At 47.0% G+C, this 16,155-nt stretch overlaps 1 protein-coding gene across 5 annotated transcripts in view; it reads left to right on the top strand.

Annotated features, from left to right (window-relative positions):
• FLNB (filamin B) overlaps positions 1 to 16,155 on the top strand; it is a 137,518-nt gene that overhangs the window by 77,132 nt on the left and 44,231 nt on the right. For all 5 annotated transcript variants that reach the window (XM_037137388.2, XM_037137387.2, XM_037137386.2 and 2 more), the window contains exons 9-19: positions 1,960 to 2,097; positions 3,624 to 3,750; positions 4,724 to 4,860; positions 6,204 to 6,397; positions 7,608 to 7,721; positions 8,335 to 8,478; positions 8,740 to 8,863; positions 9,198 to 9,358; positions 10,116 to 10,206; positions 10,490 to 10,659; positions 15,003 to 15,120. In XM_037137388.2, the coding sequence (XP_036993283.2) occupies positions 1,960 to 2,097; positions 3,624 to 3,750; positions 4,724 to 4,860; positions 6,204 to 6,397; positions 7,608 to 7,721; positions 8,335 to 8,478; positions 8,740 to 8,863; positions 9,198 to 9,358; positions 10,116 to 10,206; positions 10,490 to 10,659; positions 15,003 to 15,120 (1,518 nt within the window). The remainder of the gene's footprint in view (positions 1 to 1,959; positions 2,098 to 3,623; positions 3,751 to 4,723; positions 4,861 to 6,203; positions 6,398 to 7,607; positions 7,722 to 8,334; positions 8,479 to 8,739; positions 8,864 to 9,197; positions 9,359 to 10,115; positions 10,207 to 10,489; positions 10,660 to 15,002; positions 15,121 to 16,155) is intronic.

Here is a 16,155-nt window from a genome sequence, read left to right as displayed (position 1 = left end):
TGGTATTTTTCTTTTAGACTCTTTTCCTTTTTCCTTGTTGCTCTTCCTCCCCAACCCCCATTCCCAACTCTGCGACCTTTTCTAATCAATACTTGCCTTTTCCTGTTCTGTCCTGCATCTGCGTCTGCAGACCTGACTTCCTCTTCTGAATCCTGCCTCTGGGCCAGCCTGGACCCCGAAGCTGTTGGCTTCCTAGTTGAGAACACTGGGCCAGAGGCACCTTACTTGGTAAGGGCTGGTTGGGTGGGGCTTCTGGGCCAGTTCTGTGTGCTGCCTGCAAATGTCAGCGGAGCCTGTGCTGTTTGTGGCCTCTGGAAATGACAGCCTGCGTTATCGCGGCATGACCAACCATACCCCAAGCCCACTGTCTAATTATGTTCACACAGTTCAAAATGGTGGTGAATCTGCTGGTTTGCCCCCCCACCGTTTAGCTGTATTTAGTGTTTATATGAACTGAGCAGTGACCCTTTGGGTCTGGAGATCATGGTCTATGTTCAGAATCTCCGTGAGTATTTAAACCCTCCAGGGAAGTCCTGTCATGCTATTATGACTTATTCCTGGTATAACCAACTTTTCTCCTTTTAACAAAGAAAAAGTAAACCCAGCATGTTCAGATATAAAGCTCTTTTTGATATAATGCAGGAAAGAATTTGAATGGCTTTCCTAGTCTGACTTCCTCTCACTCACAGAATACCCTTTTCATTCCTGGCCTATCTCTCCATCACTTGTACCGTATAGTATTTAATTAATAGAGGGTGTTTTTTGTTTTCTTTTTGGTTTTTTTTGGATGTACTAATCCTTCCTCCACTTAAATGATTTTATATAAAAAAAGAGGCTTTGAATCATTTTCACAATGGAAAACCAATGTTATTTGCCACGAAGTGCCACCATAAAGTTATGTTCATCCATGAACCACTAATATCATCTCTAAGTCCAAGGATGTGTGTGTGTGTCTCTTTGGGCTAAGAATGCTGTGAGGAGGAGGGACAAGTGGAGGAATTACCTTCCTTCCATGGAGTAAACTAGAGTCTCCTTTTCTGGAGTTTGTGACCCATTGTGTACAGAGAGAGAGCTGTCGAATATGCAGGTTTGGAAAGGAGAAGCCACTTAATAAACAGCATGACATTTTACCTATTAATGTCCCATTCTTATACTCAGTGAGAAGGTTGCCCATGTTGACAAAGAATTCATAGGGGCCAAGGATGTCTTTTATTAACCTTCTGATGAGCCCCACGGAACAGGAGTTTTGTGGACCTCATGTAAGGAATGTTAGAAACTACCTTTGTCCTTAATTTTTAGACTTACAACTTTAGCTTTCTTAACCTGATCCAAAAATCAAATTGAGAGCAGTGTTTATTGCTAATAGTTGCATTCATAGCCGACTGCATTCCAAGGACTGAAGTGTTTGTCTGCTTTGGCCAGCGTAGGGTTGAATGGGCTCCCCTTTTGAGCTATTGTCAGGCTCTTCAACTGGAAGAGAGCAATGCTTAGACTTTTAGAAATGACTGACCTGAAGTTTGGGACCCAGTCAGATGTTTTCAAGCTCTGCATTTTTCAAGTTGACTTTGAGAAGGTCCAGTCTTCCCAAGTCGCGGGCCCTTGAGTATAGCAGTGAGGTTTGAACAGTGTCCAGCACAAGGTCTTCACTCTCCTTCACCAGTGAGAGGAGAAATGCCAGGACTCGGCCAGTACCAGGAGCCCAGGGAATCCACGCTGTGCTCTCCAGCCTTCTTTGCCAATATAACTTTTCCCAGTCCCTCTGTGATGTGGCTGGACAGAGTTATGTTGTATCTTTATTTGCTGCCTGGTGTGCTCTCTAAACGAGACCCCTCATCTCAGTAACTGCAGCATACTTTGCAGAACAAATATTTTTTTGGCGGGTGACTCCAAGTTGCCTTGGCTTGCTCGACTCTGACTAAGGAATGAAAGGTTGAATTGATGTTGAAACTATGCTTGCAGCCTGCAATCCAAATGCCTGCCGGGCCAGTGGCCGAGGCCTGCAGCCCAAGGGCGTCCGCATCCGGGAGACTGCAGACTTCAAGGTTGACACCAAAGCTGCTGGCAGCGGGGAGCTCAGCATAACCGTGAAGGGTCCTAGTAAGTGTTCCTTTATTCCCTCATCTCAGGTGTGATTTTGGCTAAGTTGGTAGCCATGGCATATGGCTTTCACCCCATGGCCTGTTCTGACCAGTGATGTGTGTCAAAGATTTGAGGCTATCTGAGCTCCGTATGGAAGGAAGCAGTGATTAGTTAGTAATCTCTGCCCTGGTCGCAGGTGGGGACAGTGATGGCTCAGCAGACTCATACTATATTAAGGCTTCTGGGAGTAGAAAAAGCAGGGATCCACTGGAGTTTGGGAAATGTTGTCCCTGGAACAACAACCTGAAGTGGCCTGTTTTTTATTTGAGGAAACCTAGGCTCCTAGAGGAAGGGTCCACCCCAAGGTCCCACAGCTTGTAAGCATCTGGGCTGGAAGTCAAGCAGTCTTCAGAGCCAGTACTTTTCCCACTACAGGTTACATTGCATAGACTCTGACATTATGCCAATGCCCAATTACTATGATTGGTGCTCATAGAAGGGGAATTAAATTTTCTCAGCTTAAGTTTCCTTTGTTAATAAATGCCATTTGTGGAGGGGAGGCTTGTACCCTGCAACTCACTCTTGCTCCCCCTTTTAGGAAAGGAGAGAGTAAGTAGGTACAAGGACGGGTGTCCTCAAGTCTTCCCCTGGTACAGCTGAGCAGCTTGGCACTTCTAATTGCTGGGGAGCAGCCCTGGGCTTGTGGAACCTTGTGCTAGGACTGCTCTTAGCCTCTGTGTCCCCAACAGGCTGGGGTGGGGGTGTTCTGAGCTCTAGAAAGTTAATGTTTGCTGTAGGAGCACCAAGCTTTGGAGCGGGCATGGGCCCCAAGGGCAGCCACAGTTCTACACTGTTCAGACCTGGACCCAAGCTGCTTCGGGGCTGCCTTCCCTCCTGGCTTATTCCTACAGGAGCCAAGGGGGCATTTTTTCCTGACCTTGGATTCTCACTTGAGTAAATGGCTTTCCCAGCCAAACCTCAAGGCTCAACATAAAACAAGTCCCTGCCTGATAGCTTGCTCTGGAGTTAGTGGCGTAGTATCTAAAGCCTGTCTCCTTGTAGACAGCATACAAGAGCCTTCTCACTTTCATTGTCCAGCGTCATCTGAAAAAGATGTGCCAGAACACTAACCTGAAACTCATGCCAAGTACTCTTGAAGATTCATTCCCTCCCCACTTTATTTTTTGGGAGGAGGGGTGGAGCTAAGATGGGTAGGATTCTTGAAAAATTGAGATGTGGTTAGGTTTGTTTTTACGCAGACCCAGGAGGTTCAGGATCATAACCCCTCAGAACTGAGAGAGCCTACTAAAAGCCAGTTAGCTGAAAATCTTCCATTTCCCCACAATTTGAAGCAGAGATGGGTTCATATTTAACTTTGGACTAATCTCGCAGGTTTCAGCGATCCCACTCTCTTAGGCGGCTCACTTAGTTTTCCCCTGTGGTTTATGTTTCGTGGATACTGCTGCCTTTCTGTTCTTGTTTTTTGGGTTCTCCTTCTGAGCCTAGAATGGCGTTGGAAAGATGGTATTGTTTCCTTTCTGCAGAGGGTCTGGAGGAACTGGTGAAGCAAAAAGGCTTTCTGGAAGGAGTCTATGCATTCGAGTATTACCCCAGCACCCCAGGGAAATACAGCATCTCCATTACGTGGGGGGGACACCACATTCCAAAGAGGTGAGTCTCCAGCTGAGTTGCCTCTTCTCTGGAGGTGTGCCCAGCCCAGGGCAGGCTCACTGTGGTCGCTTCCTGGGCTGCAGGAGAGAAAGAGATCTGCTTTGTTGAAAACATGTTTTTTTTTTTCAGAGCAGCTTACAGACATTTGGCCTGTTCTCAAGAGCAGCAGAAAGTCACTGGTTTCGGCTGCCTTGCTTTACATCAAATGCTGGTGGTTTGGGGCTGGTGGAAGGTGGGGAAGCCCGAAGGAGCAGTAATAGAGAGCAAACGGGCCGTGTGTCTATACACTCTTGAATAAACTGAGATTCTCTTTCTTTCAATGTGTGCCTCTGCTCAGGAATGCCATGGGGGTAAAATCGGCTGTGGTTTACATTAAATCCTCTACGCGAGAGCACTCAGGAACCAAGGGACCAGTCTACAGCTTTGCTGTGTGGGCGTTGCAGTTTGCCCACCCGGTGTTTACCTGTTTTACAGCTCTCCTGGGGGCAGCTTTAAACGCTGAATAAATTAAGTTTACCTTGAAAAATGCTTGGGCATATTATATGGTTCTGAGAATCTAAGCAAACTGTTTTTAATCTCCTGCACATAAGTTAAAGCACATTCATTCACGTATGAGCTCATGCCTCTTCAACCTAGTTTTCTTGTTACAGCATAGGCAGGGTGTGGAAAAGTACACACTCTTACCTTCCCGGGCTCACAGTTTTGTGAGCCCTCCACCCAAAAAATAAATGACCAAAAAGATAGTGCAAGGCAGTGTGGCTTGAGTGCCAACCCAGTGGCCACCTGAATGCCCTGAAGTAGCATATTACTTTATATTGTTGACCTAATAATGGCTTAGGGGGGGACTTGTGTGAAGGAAGGGCTGGGCTGCAGGTAAAAGGAGCCAGCAAGTGAAAAGGGTGTGTACAAACAGCTTTTCACTGTATTTAGCCCCTTCTTTTCTTTAATGCTTCTATTTTTCCTTTTCTTTTAGCCCCTTTGAAGTTCAAGTTGGCCCTGAAGCAGGCATGCAGAAAGTCCGTGCATGGGGCCCTGGCCTCCATGGTGGGGTTGCAGGGCGGTCAGCGGACTTCGTGGTGGAGTCCATTGGCTCTGAGGTGGGGTCTCTGGGTAAGTGGAAGTAGGTGACCTGCAGCTTCTGGAGCTGAGATTATAGGGGGCTTGGGCCCATGTTAGATAAGCACTGGGGCCTGCTGTACCTCACTACCCTTTACCTCCTGGTCTCACCACCTGAGGCTGCCTCTGCATACTGCTGGGGAGTTGCAGTAATCATTTTCCTTCTGCTCTTCAGGTTGCCCTCTCCCTCATTCATTCATTCATTCATTCATTCATCAACCACTAGACTTTGAGGGCAGAGGCTTTCTGTGGATGTTGTACTTGGCACATAGTGGAAACTCAACAAGTATTATTGGTTTATCCTTAGTTTAGATGCACGAATCGATTTTTCTGAAATCAGAAATTTGGGGAGTAAATATTCTTGGGAGCATAACAATATATTTTAAATATGCATCTGATGTATGTGATCATTTTAGATCAGTGGTCAGCACTGATCTCTCTTCAAGAGGATCACATAGCAAATATTTTAGTATTGTGGGCTATATTCGGTCACAGCTCTTTGACCCTGCCGTTGTAGCATGAAAGTAGAAGTAGAAGACATATAAGCAAAGGTGTGTCGCTGTGTTTCAGTAAAACCTTATTACAAAAACAGGCAGTGGTCAGATACGGCCTACCAGCCATAATTTGACAACCTCTATTTCAGGTAATACAAATAAACAAAAAGGGGGAAATAAGAAATCACATTAAATTTTTCTTCTCGAGAGATATAAATATTTTGATATATTCTGTAAATTAGAGATAATATTACACCTTTTGACATTGTTTCAGACTTGTTCCTGTGCATACACATACAAATGTTTATCTGCCACAAAAAACGTCTGGGGCAATCTTTATATTTTTCTGCCTCAGGTAAATATAGAACATGTATTGATTTTCCATGGCTTAAATGGAATTCCATTGCATGGATATACCTTATGGGGCTTTCTAGTGATTGATTTCCAGGGTTTTACTATAACAATGCTGAATATATAACCTTGTATTTAACTGTTCACACACATCCTTGGTTATTTCCTTCAGATAAAAGCCCATATGTGGGTTTGGTGGGGAAAAGGCTGGGCATCGGTTTAAAACTTTGGTATGTGTTGCCATATTGCCAACAGAAAGGTTTGCTGGTTGATCTTTATTGTTAGACAATGTTTAAAAAAAGGCATAAAATACAGTTCTTCCATCGCTAGTGAAGACTCAGTGGGCTTGGTTTTGTGGGAAAGGGACACACACAGGTTTCCGTCTTGTGGGGAATACTTGGCTTCTAGGCAGGCTGAGGGAGTGAGTTGGTAGTAACAGAATAGATACTTTTTACCACGTGATCAAAGGGGCCCCTCCCACCCCTCCTGTAGGGTTTGCCATTGAAGGCCCCTCCCAGGCGAAGATTGAGTATGACGACCAGAATGATGGGTCATGTGACGTGAAGTACTGGCCCAAGGAGCCTGGTGAATATGCCATTCACATCATGTGTGACGACGAGGACATCAAGGACAGTCCGTACATGGCCTTCATCCACCCGGCCACAGGAGACTATAACCCAGATCTGGTGAATCAACTTGTTATATTTCTGGCTTCTCTTTTCTGGTTCCTGGCACACAGAGAGTGGCCTTGTTGAGGGATGGCTTTAAACCTTAGGGAAGAACAGGTCTGAGCTGGAATCCTGGCAGTACTACTGATGCCTTTTCTAATGTTGGGCAAGTAACTTCTTTCTGACTCCTTTTTTCTTAAAGACTTTCTTTATTAATTTTTAGAGAGAGAGAGAGAGAGAGGGTGAGAAACATCAGTGTGAGGAACATCGATTGGTTGCCTCTTGTACATGCCCCAACTGGGGACTGAACCCACAACCCAGGCTTGTGCCCTGATTGGAAAGTGAACCAGCCACCTTTCACTTTTTGACATGGTGCCCAACCCACTGAGCCACCAGTCAACACTGGCTCTTGGCATCTTCCTCTATACAATGGGAGTGGTAGTAGTGTCTGCTTTCTGCTTCCTAGAGTTTCTGGAATGATTCCAGGAGGCAACTAACATTCATAGAGGCAGCCCTTAGCCCAGTGCATGGCCCATGGAGGGGTCTCCATAAGAAGCTGTTTTCTTACACCCTGGAGCATCATATGTTAGTATTGCCACTTTCTGTAGTTATTATTTTAAGATATTCCATGGATAATGGTGTTTTTTTTCTCCTCAGCTCCCTATTTTTAAGTTAGAGCAATGTTTTCACTGTTTCCAAGAGCTTCTTTCAAACCCTTTGCAAACTGATTTGGCATTCAGTCTGAGCCAGCCTGGCCAGCAGGAGGAGACCCCCAGACCCCATGTGTGCTGCCGTTGGCCCACATGGGCAGCTGCACATAGGCTGTCTACTGGTCCTTTGCTCTCTGGGGGCTGCAGATATTTACAATGCTCTAGGTGACAAAGGTTCTTACCCCTTCAAGGGTGACATTGACATTGGGCATGGCCAGAGGGCCTTGCCCCAGTTACTAGAAATTCTCTGTGTCAGCTCAAAGGAAAGCAGGGAGCCCAGCCTAGTTTGGGGCCACGTTTTAGAGAGTTTTCTCTTTCATGAGAGGTTATGATACTGTTTTTTTTATTTTTAGGTTAGAGCCTAGTTTAGCATTTTCCTTCCTATAACTGTACTGTTACATAGGTGCTATAAAGTCAGGTACAGTTTGTCCTCCCTGTTCCCTGGTCACCAGTCTTCACATGGGGGTTTAGTTGGTGCATTACACAGAAAGAGAATCATTATTGCCCCTTTGCTCCAGGTCCAAGCATATGGGCCAGGTCTGGAAAAATCTGGGTGCATTGTCAACAACCTGGCTGAGTTCACTGTGGACCCTAAGGATGCTGGAAAAGCTCCCTTAAAGATACTTGCTCAGGTGAGTTTCCAGGGGCCACCTGTGCAGATAACTGTCAAGTGCCAAGATCCTACAATGTAATGGCAAATTGCTTGGTTCATCTGATCTTCATTTGCCTTACTTACACATTGGGAACAATAAGAATGTTTATCGTCATGGATTATGTGAGGAGTAAATGAGATTTTACATGTAAAAACAGGGTACTTTTCTTATTTTTATGATTGGATTCTGTGGAAAGAAGGCTTCATTGTTTCAGATTTCTCTTCACATGTCTTGGTGTGGCTGAAGCTACCCAGGCCATAATGAGAGGTTGGTAAACAAGGATTTGTTAAATATGTTAACTTAATTGAATTTGGCCAAAGAATTTAAATGTAGGCATTGAAATTATTAAGCATTGAATGGTCATGGTTTTTGGGCCATTTGCTCTTAATGATTAAAAATAAGTAAATGCATATAGTATTTTCCCACGTGGGTTATGGTCATTATACTGTGAGAATGTGGCATGTCATAGTCTTTCCAGGTGGTTTTATTGATTGAATGCATGGTGACTCGGCTGTCTTGGGAGGCCATGGTGGCCCTGTTTGATGAGGACAGGTGAGGGACAATTCCATTCTTAGCCCCTGCTCTTTTGCAGGATGGGGAAGGCCAGCCCATTGACATCCAGATGAAGAGTCGGATGGATGGCACCTACGCCTGCTCCTACACCCCAGTTAAACCCATCAAGCACACCATCGCCGTGGTCTGGGGAGGAGTGAACATCCCACACAGCCCCTACCGGGTAGGTTGTGAGGCGGAATCCTGGCCGTGGTGTGGAAAAGCCCTGTCCTCCTGCAGGTCTGGGTTCTGTCCGTGTCTGATAGCCAAGGCAGATACATGGCAAGAACCCGTCTTCCTCAGTGGGCCTTGAAAGATGGGGTGCCCTGAAAGGCACTATTTCCAATTGTCCAGAAGGACTATTTCCAACAATGTTAACTAACAGTGTTTTACTGGGTCCAAGTGGAGGGAAACTCGATTGCATCTTTCTCCATGTCCTTTGTAGGTCAACATTGGGCAAGGTAGCCATCCCCAGAAGGTCAAAGTGTTTGGGCCAGGCGTGGAGAGAAGTGGATTGAAGGCAAATGAGCCTACTCACTTCACAGTGGACTGTACCGAGGCTGGAGAAGGTGAGAGGGAGCGTCACCCAACACAGTGATTGCTGTTCTTTGGGGAATTAAGTTCATTTTGCAACATTTTGAGGGCAGTGAACTTTGAATCAGAAAGCCGTCTACCCGAATAAGAAATCTAATGAGCCTCTGTGTCAGTGCTGTGGTGATACCTTTGCCATCCTTTCATCCCCCATCCTTGTTCCAAAACCCTGGCTGACTACCATCCCTTTCTTGTGTTTTTTTGCTGGAAGATTCCCAGTTACTTATTTTGGAATGTTCACCTGAACTAGAAGTGATTGCTTGGGACATGCTGTGTCTTGTAAACTCGTGCTAATGAGCTGGTCTGTTCCAGGTGATGTCAGTGTTGGCATTAAATGTGATGCCCGGGTGTTGAGTGAGGATGAGGAAGATGTGGATTTTGACATTATTCACAATGCAAACGACACATTTACCGTCAAATACGTGCCTCCTGCCGCTGGGCGATACACCATCAAAGTTCTCTTTGCATCTCAGGTGTGTGTGTGGGGGGATCTGATTTCTTTCTGGCCACCTGTACACAGAATTTTCTTTTTGTTTTTTAACAATGGGGAAAGTATCTTCAGAACTCTGCTCCCTAGTTTTTCTCTCTGGCTCATTAAAACCAAGAAGGGAAAAAAAAACAACTAAAATTTTATCACTTTTTAACAGAAGTGAGCAGTGTATTTATTAGTCACTGGTTCAAAGCAGGGTTCTGGAAAGAAAGATAGGATGAGCAGTACCTAAAACAAGAAATAATGGAATCCTGGTGATTCAAATTAACCTTACATAAAAACGGGCCTTAGAAGGAAGTTCTGTTTCTAGAGATGTGGTTCTTGAGTTGGTCTCATCCAGTTAACCTGTTCTACCTCTATTCTGATAGTCTGTGCCATTCTTTTTGAAGAATTATAACCATTATATTTCTGATTGATTTCTTCCACTCTCCAAACCACAGCTCTCAGCTGTCCCTAGAGAACATTTCTCTCCCTCTGACCCCATATATTACTGTCACTTTCGGTGGTAAAGGCTCAGAGTTTTCAGATTTTCTTGTGGGAAACCTTCCTTTGGCTGTGAAGAAAATGGAGGGAAACCTGTGATGTAGGGGACCAACGCATTCATAAGTGACCCATCATGACCCTTCCCTGATGTCAGGGTGTGAAAGCCTGACACATGGTAGCAGAAGTTTGCTCACCACCTGCTAAGCTCTGGCAGTTGCTTTAGGGGCTTTCCTACTGAGACAGTATCTCTGCTACAGGAAATCCCCGCCAGCCCTTTCAGAGTCAAAGTCGACCCTTCCCACGATGCCAGCAAGGTGAAGGCAGAAGGCCCTGGCCTCAGCAAAGCAGGTAAGGTGGCAGGTGTGATGGTGTGTGTGCACGTGAGGCCGCCCTGGAGGCTCTGCAGGCCAGTGCCGTGCGCGTGGTTGGTCTGAGGCCTGGAGAGACTTACCTCCACCCAAGGCAGGTGTTCTTTCTGGGCTCCAGGTGAGTGGCAGAGTGCTGAGCTGAGCCCCAGCCCCTGTCTCTGGCCGCATTGAAGAGCAGGTGCGGATAAACCTGTCGGACCGGTTCTAAAAGTGAAACCACTCCAGCCAGGCCTGTCTCCTCACTTCATGGTTTATCTTTCCAGGTGTGGAAAATGGAAAACCAACCCACTTCACTGTCTACACAAAAGGGGCCGGAAAAGCCCCACTGAACGTGCAGTTTAGCAGCCCCCTCCCTGGAGACGCGGTGAAGGACTTGGACGTCATCGATAATTATGACTACTCCCACACTGTTAAATACACACCCACCCAGCAGGTAGGGTCTCCGCATCCCCTTCACTGAAAGCCCCAGCCAGGCCTCTTTGCTCTCAGTGCTGTGCTGGGTGCTGGGTGCTGGGTCACTTTGGAGGCCAGCAGTGTGATCTCTGCTCCCCTGTGGGAGGCGGCTCTTCCCGCTTTTTGTTCTGAACTTCTGTGAGATGCTCTCAGAAGACTGACTGGTTCTATCAGGAGGGCCTCAAGGATGCTCAAGAACAAGCAGAATGCTAGCCCCTCTCTCCTCACCCCAAACTCCCCGCTCCGTTTTGGGTCTTAGCAGAGAAATGCTTTTGAAATTCAGGACCTAATATCTACCTTTTTTATGCACATTCTTCCCATCGTTACCAGCTGCCTTTTAGTCTTTGATTAATTACTCAGAGAGAAGGAGTTTCGCCTTTGTTATTCCTTCCTGGCCTTTTAGTTTACCCTCTTCACAAGGTGTCGTTATAGGGAGTCTTTCTCAAAGTCTTTCCTCAAAGAGACAGTGTTCATCCTTTAGGCTCTCAGTTCTAAAAGACGTATTTAGAGCCCCAGATGGTCCCCTTTTAGAAAAGGCGGGGATATAGACAGGATTTTTCCATCCAGGGCTTTTTGACCTAATTCTCAGTCAGGACACATACCTAGGTTGCAAGTTCGATCCCCAGTCGGGGTGCATGTGAGAGGTAACCAATGTTTCTCTCTCACATCGATGTTTCTTTCCCTCTTTTTCTCTCCCTCCTTTCCCCTCTTTCTGAAATCAATGAGCATGTCCTCATGTGAGGATAAAACAAAAAATCTATCTCTGTACAAATTCATGTTTGTTTGTTTAAAGTTGTTTTTCCTCACGGCCACACCTCTGGGGTCTGGGAAGCAGATATTCCTGCAGAAAAAAGCCTGGAATTTACTGCTCTCGCAGCGTATTCAGAACAGTCATTCCAACCTCTGGGCTCCCTTACTTGTTGAAGAACAGAGCCCGTCACGCAAAAAATGCCATTTGCGGGAGCAGCGCGAGGTGGTGCTTTCTGTAGAAGCACTGCTCAGGAAGCGCCGCTCAGCGGGGAGCCGGCCACAGTTCAGTGCGGAGAGTGAGGGGTACAGTGCAGAGTACAGTGGGCGTGGGGAGCGCGCGGGCGGCCCCTGCTCTGGGCTCTCCACGTCTTTGGAGGCGGAGTCTTTGCTATGAGAGCTTCTCTGACACTGAGGGGGTTTCTTTGGGGCAAGTTTGTGTGTCTTGTTACAAGTGTGGCCTTTTATTTCCACGTATGCTACTTCCTGTTTTGTTTGTTTTATTTTCACTTTAATGAGGGGTTCATTATTAGTAGTGGGAAAATTAATACTTTTGCAGACAGAATACCCCTTTGTCATCAGGCTGTTCAGTGCTAAGTAGGTTATTATCTTCATGCTGATGCCTCTGAGGGCCGGTGGGCACCTTACCTCTGGGAGCACTCGCTGGATATCATCTTTCTTGCCAACACTCTGTGTTTCTTCAGACAAGGTACCAGAAAGCATGAGTGTGCACACTGGTCGAGATCACAAGGTCATAGACTCTTCTAGAAACAGTTTGAGACTCCTGCTTTACCCTGTGCCTGTATATGTTCTTGTGTTTCAGCTGCACTGCTAAAAAGTAAGTTGCAGATGTCAGGACACGTTCAGGTTTTGTTCTGCATCCCCAGAAAGGACTTTAGAACCCATTGCCCTGCGTAACCCCCGCTGCCAGTAGAACGGTAGAGGTGGTGGTCAGGAGCCCAGGTCCTGTTTTGTTGCATTTGATATGAAACTGGAGTGGGAGGGTCCGTACTGCAGAGTCACGCCAAGGTCAAGTTCATCCAGTTCTCTGAGAGCCGCAGGTTTGAAGGCTGTCTGCATGCTCAGTGGACACTTGGGGCTGTTTGTCCAAATGCAGCCCATCATACATCCAAAAAGCCTGGTGAGGTCTTGATGTCAGTCACTATCTCCAGTGTGAAGAGCTCCACGGTGCCTCTCTGGTCCTTTCTTGTTTAGAGTGAGGTTTACTGTTTTGTTATTTGGACAACTTGAAATTCTGCAGATCTCTCTCTCTGTGACGTAGAAAACAGGTTAAGTCTCTCCTTGTATTGTGGGTTCCCCAAGGACAGGGTATTATGATATATATGTGTATATGCATCCCCAGCCCTGAGCGCAGGGCCTGACACTGTGGATGCTCTGTGCGGACTTACGGCCAAGTGGCTGAATGACAGACGTTCACAGAGATGATTCACAGAGACAGTTTAAGAACTGTGGAAAATGCTGGCTCTTTGCTCCCAAGTACCTGCCGGCTGTTGCCCCCTTCTTCAGGGTCCCTGAGCCACAGCTGGCACATGCTCACCTGCCTGCAGTGGACCAGGGATGGTTGTTGCTGGGCCATCCTCTGAGCTCTTATCAGAAGGTAGAGGTCAGAGCTCTTTCTGCCTTGGAGAAGTGGACTTGTTGAGCTGGAGCTTGAAGGCCTCCTGAAGGTCAAAGTCTTGATTTTATGGAAGGGAAATCATGCAATGCCAGTTTCTCCTGAGGATTTTGCCTTCTGTGCTTTTATTTGTTTGTGGCCTCATCTGACCTCAGTTTCTCACTCCAAGCTTCCCCAAACCTCCGTTCGCGGTCAGAGAAGCTGGTGGCAGCAGTACCTGGCATGCCACCTCAGGAGCCTCTGGGCATTGAAGACTCCGCATGCTGCTCTGGCACCTTTGGGAAACCCTACAACTCACTGAGCCTTATGGGATAGCAGTCCCTCCCTTGAAGCATTAGTGCTCTTGGTGGCTGTGGTGTCACAGAGGTTTCTGGAAAACGGGGCAGTGGGTGGCTGCCCGCCCTATCTTCATCTGAGCTCTCGGGTTATGGTCTTGGGTGTGTGTGTTTTGTAGAATGAGATTAAGATCTCAGAAGCTGGCAGGGGAGAATAAAACTGCCCTGCAGTCTGAGAAGTCTCCGTGAGATGCCCGGTGGTCATCGCTCAGGCATTCCTCGCTTCTCATCCCTCAGGAAAAGCACAGGCCATTCCTCGGGTGGGCTCTGGGCAAACCTTAAAATGCTGCAGACCACTGCAGGTGTAAACCTCTAAACTTTCTTCCTCCCTCCTGTTACCTAAGGAGTTTTAGGTGGAGTTCATTTCCTGTCTTGAGTTTTTATTTTTTTATGACTGGTAATGAGAACATACTTTCTTTTACGAGATGGGGAGGCTTAACTGGAAGAGGATTTTTCCCTCTGTCCTTTGTCACTCCAGAGAGGCGGTCAGAATGTACTGGGGGTGGTGGAGAAGTTTTTTCCAGGGCGCTGGCTTAGCTGTGAGGCCTAGTCCTCAAGGAGTTAGGGGTTTGGGAGTGAGGAGTTAAGAGCTCGGGATGCACTGGCATGTCGGGAAAGCCATGGCGGCCGAAGTATCCAGTCAGTCCCTGCTCTGTTGGATCTGACGTGTACATTTTACCGTGAAGTATTACACCCTGGAGGCGGGAGCCTGTTTGTTTTGCATGCAGCACAAATAAATCCTGGGGAATCAGTCCTCGCTTCTTCATTGATACACCCAGCTTTTTTTTCTTGGCTTTCCCTGCCTTTGTTATTACAAAAGGAGTGTGAGAAGATATACGTAGGCCAAAAGCGACACCCTTTTAACACTTGATCAGTGACAGCCTTCAGCAGGGCTGAATTCCAGCCAGCGCTGGATTCCTTCCTTGCCTCTTTCCCTCCCACGTGGTCCTCTTACGTATGCTTGGACCTTCCAGTGGAGGGGGATATTAGTTGCCTGAGACAGCTGTAGTCTTTCGTGGAGCCTTGGTTTGGAGGGAGGGGCCGTGGAGAGAGGAAGCCCAAAGTGAGGGGGCCGGGACTGGCCCAGAGAGAACAGCAGCGCGTAGGGCCACGCTGCCCCTCTGCTGTCATGGGGGCTGCTAATGAGGGGGCCTGCCACGCCCGCAGACCCAGCCTGCCCTCACACCGGCAGCTGTTGTCTCCTTGACCTAGGATATGGCTTTGGCTGCTGTGGGTGTGAGGCCCAGCTCACACTTACCGGGTGGGTGATTTGGGGAAAGTGACTTTACTTCTCTGGAAAAATTGGGCTGACGGGGAACTACCCTTTATGACCGTTTTGAGATTGAATCCAGGAGATGCTTCAAAGCGCAGAGCACAATGCTCATTAAGTCGTCCTTGTTGTTACTGGTTCCTTTTATTTTATCTGACTTCTCCAGCCTGCTTACCAGAGGCCAGAAGTTTAGAAATATATGTCTGAGATGTTTTCTATATCCACTGGAATCAAATAACCCATCTCTGGGTAGGATGAAAGATCCAGAAGGCAGGTTTAAACATCAGGTTAGTATGTTGGTACCCAAATCTGTACTCCGTTTTCTCTCCTTCCAGGGCAGCATGCAGGTTCTGGTGACATATGGTGGGGATCCCATCCCTAAAAGCCCTTTCACTGTGGGCGTGGCAGCTCCGCTGGATCTGAGCAAGATAAAAATTAACGGACTGGAAAACAGTAAGTGTGTGAATGGAGGGGAGACGGGTCATCGCAGACCATCAGGAGCTGTCAGGTTCCCTTAAAAGGACAGTTCACAGAGAATCAGTTTCTGACTTAACAGACTTTGTAGCAGAACAGACTTGTTTTTGAATTGGGGCCATGCAGTGGGAACCTACTAGCCGCATAACGTCACGGAGCCTCAGTTTTCATTGTTCATACGGTGGGGATGAGGAAGGAGGCGGTCAAGAACACTCAAAGGAATATTTAGAAAATTAAATGAGCTAATAATTCAGACCCTGGCACTGTACCTCAGTAATAGCCCTCAGCAACTGCTGGCATCACAGTGGAATGTTTTCATTACAGAGAAGTTGGGCACTTTGCTTTCTGGCGAGCTTCTACTGGGCCCGCTCTCCTTGGCCACTGAATCCACACTGGGGTCAAGAGTCAAGCATAGAAGTCAGCTCCCTGGCACCCAGAAACCACAGCTGTGGGGCACCCCCTACCTCCATCCGAGTATTCCTTTAACTTGTTAGGTATCTTATTACTGCAAGCTCATTTAGTTTAAATTAGGAAAAACTGTATTAGGGAAAAATTCAAACATACAGAGGAGAATGGTATAATATGAACACTGATGTACTTACCACTCAGCTTCAGAAGTTCAATCTGTGATTATAAAATTATTTTTTTTACCCAAAAATGCATAAACCAATTTTTTATCTAAAAATATCACGGTTAAGAGTGATTCCACAAGAGCCATTACCTCCCCTCCCTACAATTAACCAAAGTTATCAGTTCATTGTCTGTCCTTACAGACGTCTGCATGTCTGCATGCAGAGAAGACGCTCGTGTCTGCATCTGCACGTACAGTTCTGCTGGCAGAAACCAGTCAGCAGTGTTTATTTTGTTTGCATCACAGTCATCCTGCTCCCCCCAGTGTCTTCAGCCCATCTTTCACTTCAGGGAGATGGAAAAACATTCTCACCCAGTGGCTGCTGGCTGGCCGCACCTTAGTGGCACATGTTCACCTGCTTTCAAGCTCACGGGGCCACATGC

Source organism: Artibeus jamaicensis, unplaced genomic scaffold, assembly GCF_021234435.1.
Source record: "Artibeus jamaicensis isolate MK-2021 breed Jamaican fruit bat unplaced genomic scaffold, CSHL_Jam_final contig_519, whole genome shotgun sequence".
Lineage (NCBI taxonomy): Eukaryota > Metazoa > Chordata > Mammalia > Chiroptera > Phyllostomidae > Artibeus > Artibeus jamaicensis.
Note: the sequence above shows the minus strand (reverse complement) of the source record. Positions and strands in the feature narration are given on the sequence as shown.